The 1,290-nt window shown below is 40.2% G+C and overlaps 1 protein-coding gene across 2 annotated transcripts in view; it reads left to right on the forward strand.

Moving 5' to 3' along the window:
* The window catches only part of LOC106876354 (nucleoporin 88), a 70,335-nt gene that overhangs the window by 59,093 nt on the left and 9,952 nt on the right, over positions 1-1,290 (forward strand). For both annotated transcript variants that reach the window (XM_014924853.2, XM_014924854.1), the window contains exons 8-9: positions 585-669; positions 917-1,021. In XM_014924853.2, coding sequence (XP_014780339.1) covers positions 585-669; positions 917-1,021 — 190 coding nt within the window. The remainder of the gene's footprint in view (positions 1-584; positions 670-916; positions 1,022-1,290) is intronic.

The following is a 1,290-nucleotide window of genomic DNA, read 5'->3' on the forward strand; positions in this document are numbered from 1 at the left end:
GTTCCCTGTGCCCTGAGTTCAATTCCTACCATGGTCAGCTTTACATTCCATCTTTTTGGGATTGATTAATTAAAAATACAAGTCTCAGAGCAGTGGATTAGCTAAACTGTTAGACTCTGACAAGCTCACGCTCATGAGGTAGTGAGTTCAATTCTCGGACTTGGCTGTGTGTTGTGTTCTTGAGCAAGACACTTTATTTCACGTTTCTCCAGTTCACACTCAGCTGTAGAAATGAGTTGTGACGTATTTTACATGCCACCTGCACAGGAGCCAGTCCAGCGGCACTGGAAATGATCTCGCTCGAATGTCTTTACATGTGCCACGAAGACGAGGCTGGGCACAGGTGCCATCACGATTTCGCTTTCGCTTGCCCCAACAGGTCTTCGCAAGCCAACAAAATCCTAAATGGTCTTCCAAGGGCCAATTAGACCTCGGTTTCGAATCACTGCTCTGATACATATATCTATAAAGTCTCTATCGTGTTATATACATCCCACTGTAATGGTCACTCTTTTGGCCAGCGTTAGATTCCCTTTTCAAGTACATGCTGGCTGACCCCTAACATTGTATTTCTATCATTTCAGTCAATGAAGAGAACATCCCAAATATATCTCAGTCGGAGAAATGCCTTGTCGAACATGTCCTGTGTACGAAACCGCTCAACTCCAGGTATTGAGTCCTTCGCTTGCTCTGTTTGATTAAGGCTACGGTCTTATTTGTTCAGCTATTTCTTTGTGGGTTTGGGTGTGTGAGTGTGCATACATGTTTGTGGGGTGGGGGTATGTATGTATATATATATGTGTGTGTGTGTGTATGTGTGTTTATATCTGTCACTTTCATTGCCAACTAATATGGAACTCACTCTCATATTTAAGTTTGTATATATTTGTATCTGTCTCTTTTTCTTTCTTTCCAGCCCACAGTTTCCGGTCCTCGGCCTTGGAACTACCACCAACCATCTTCTTGGTAAAACAATCATTGTGCTCACCAGTGAGCTGGAGTTTCTCACCATACCACTCAAGTAAGTGGGATCTATTTTAAAACGGGGGCCACATTTTTCATTAATGTTTTACGTAGTGTTTTTGGTACGGAAAGACTTTCAAACTTCGTATACTTATCTATTTTGTGTTATAGAACAGAAAAATATTTTTGTATTCGAATTTATTTCATGTAAAAAATTGTCTTATTTCGATAATTTCAACCAATCACTGACAAGTATTCAGTTGTTTACATTTACTCCTTTGGCTGATTAAGCCATAGCTTCGTTTTATTTGCTTTTTTCTTTTTAAA

The sequence above is a fragment of the Octopus bimaculoides genome, chromosome 30 (assembly GCF_001194135.2).
Source record: "Octopus bimaculoides isolate UCB-OBI-ISO-001 chromosome 30, ASM119413v2, whole genome shotgun sequence".
Taxonomy (NCBI): Eukaryota; Metazoa; Mollusca; class Cephalopoda; order Octopoda; family Octopodidae; genus Octopus; species Octopus bimaculoides.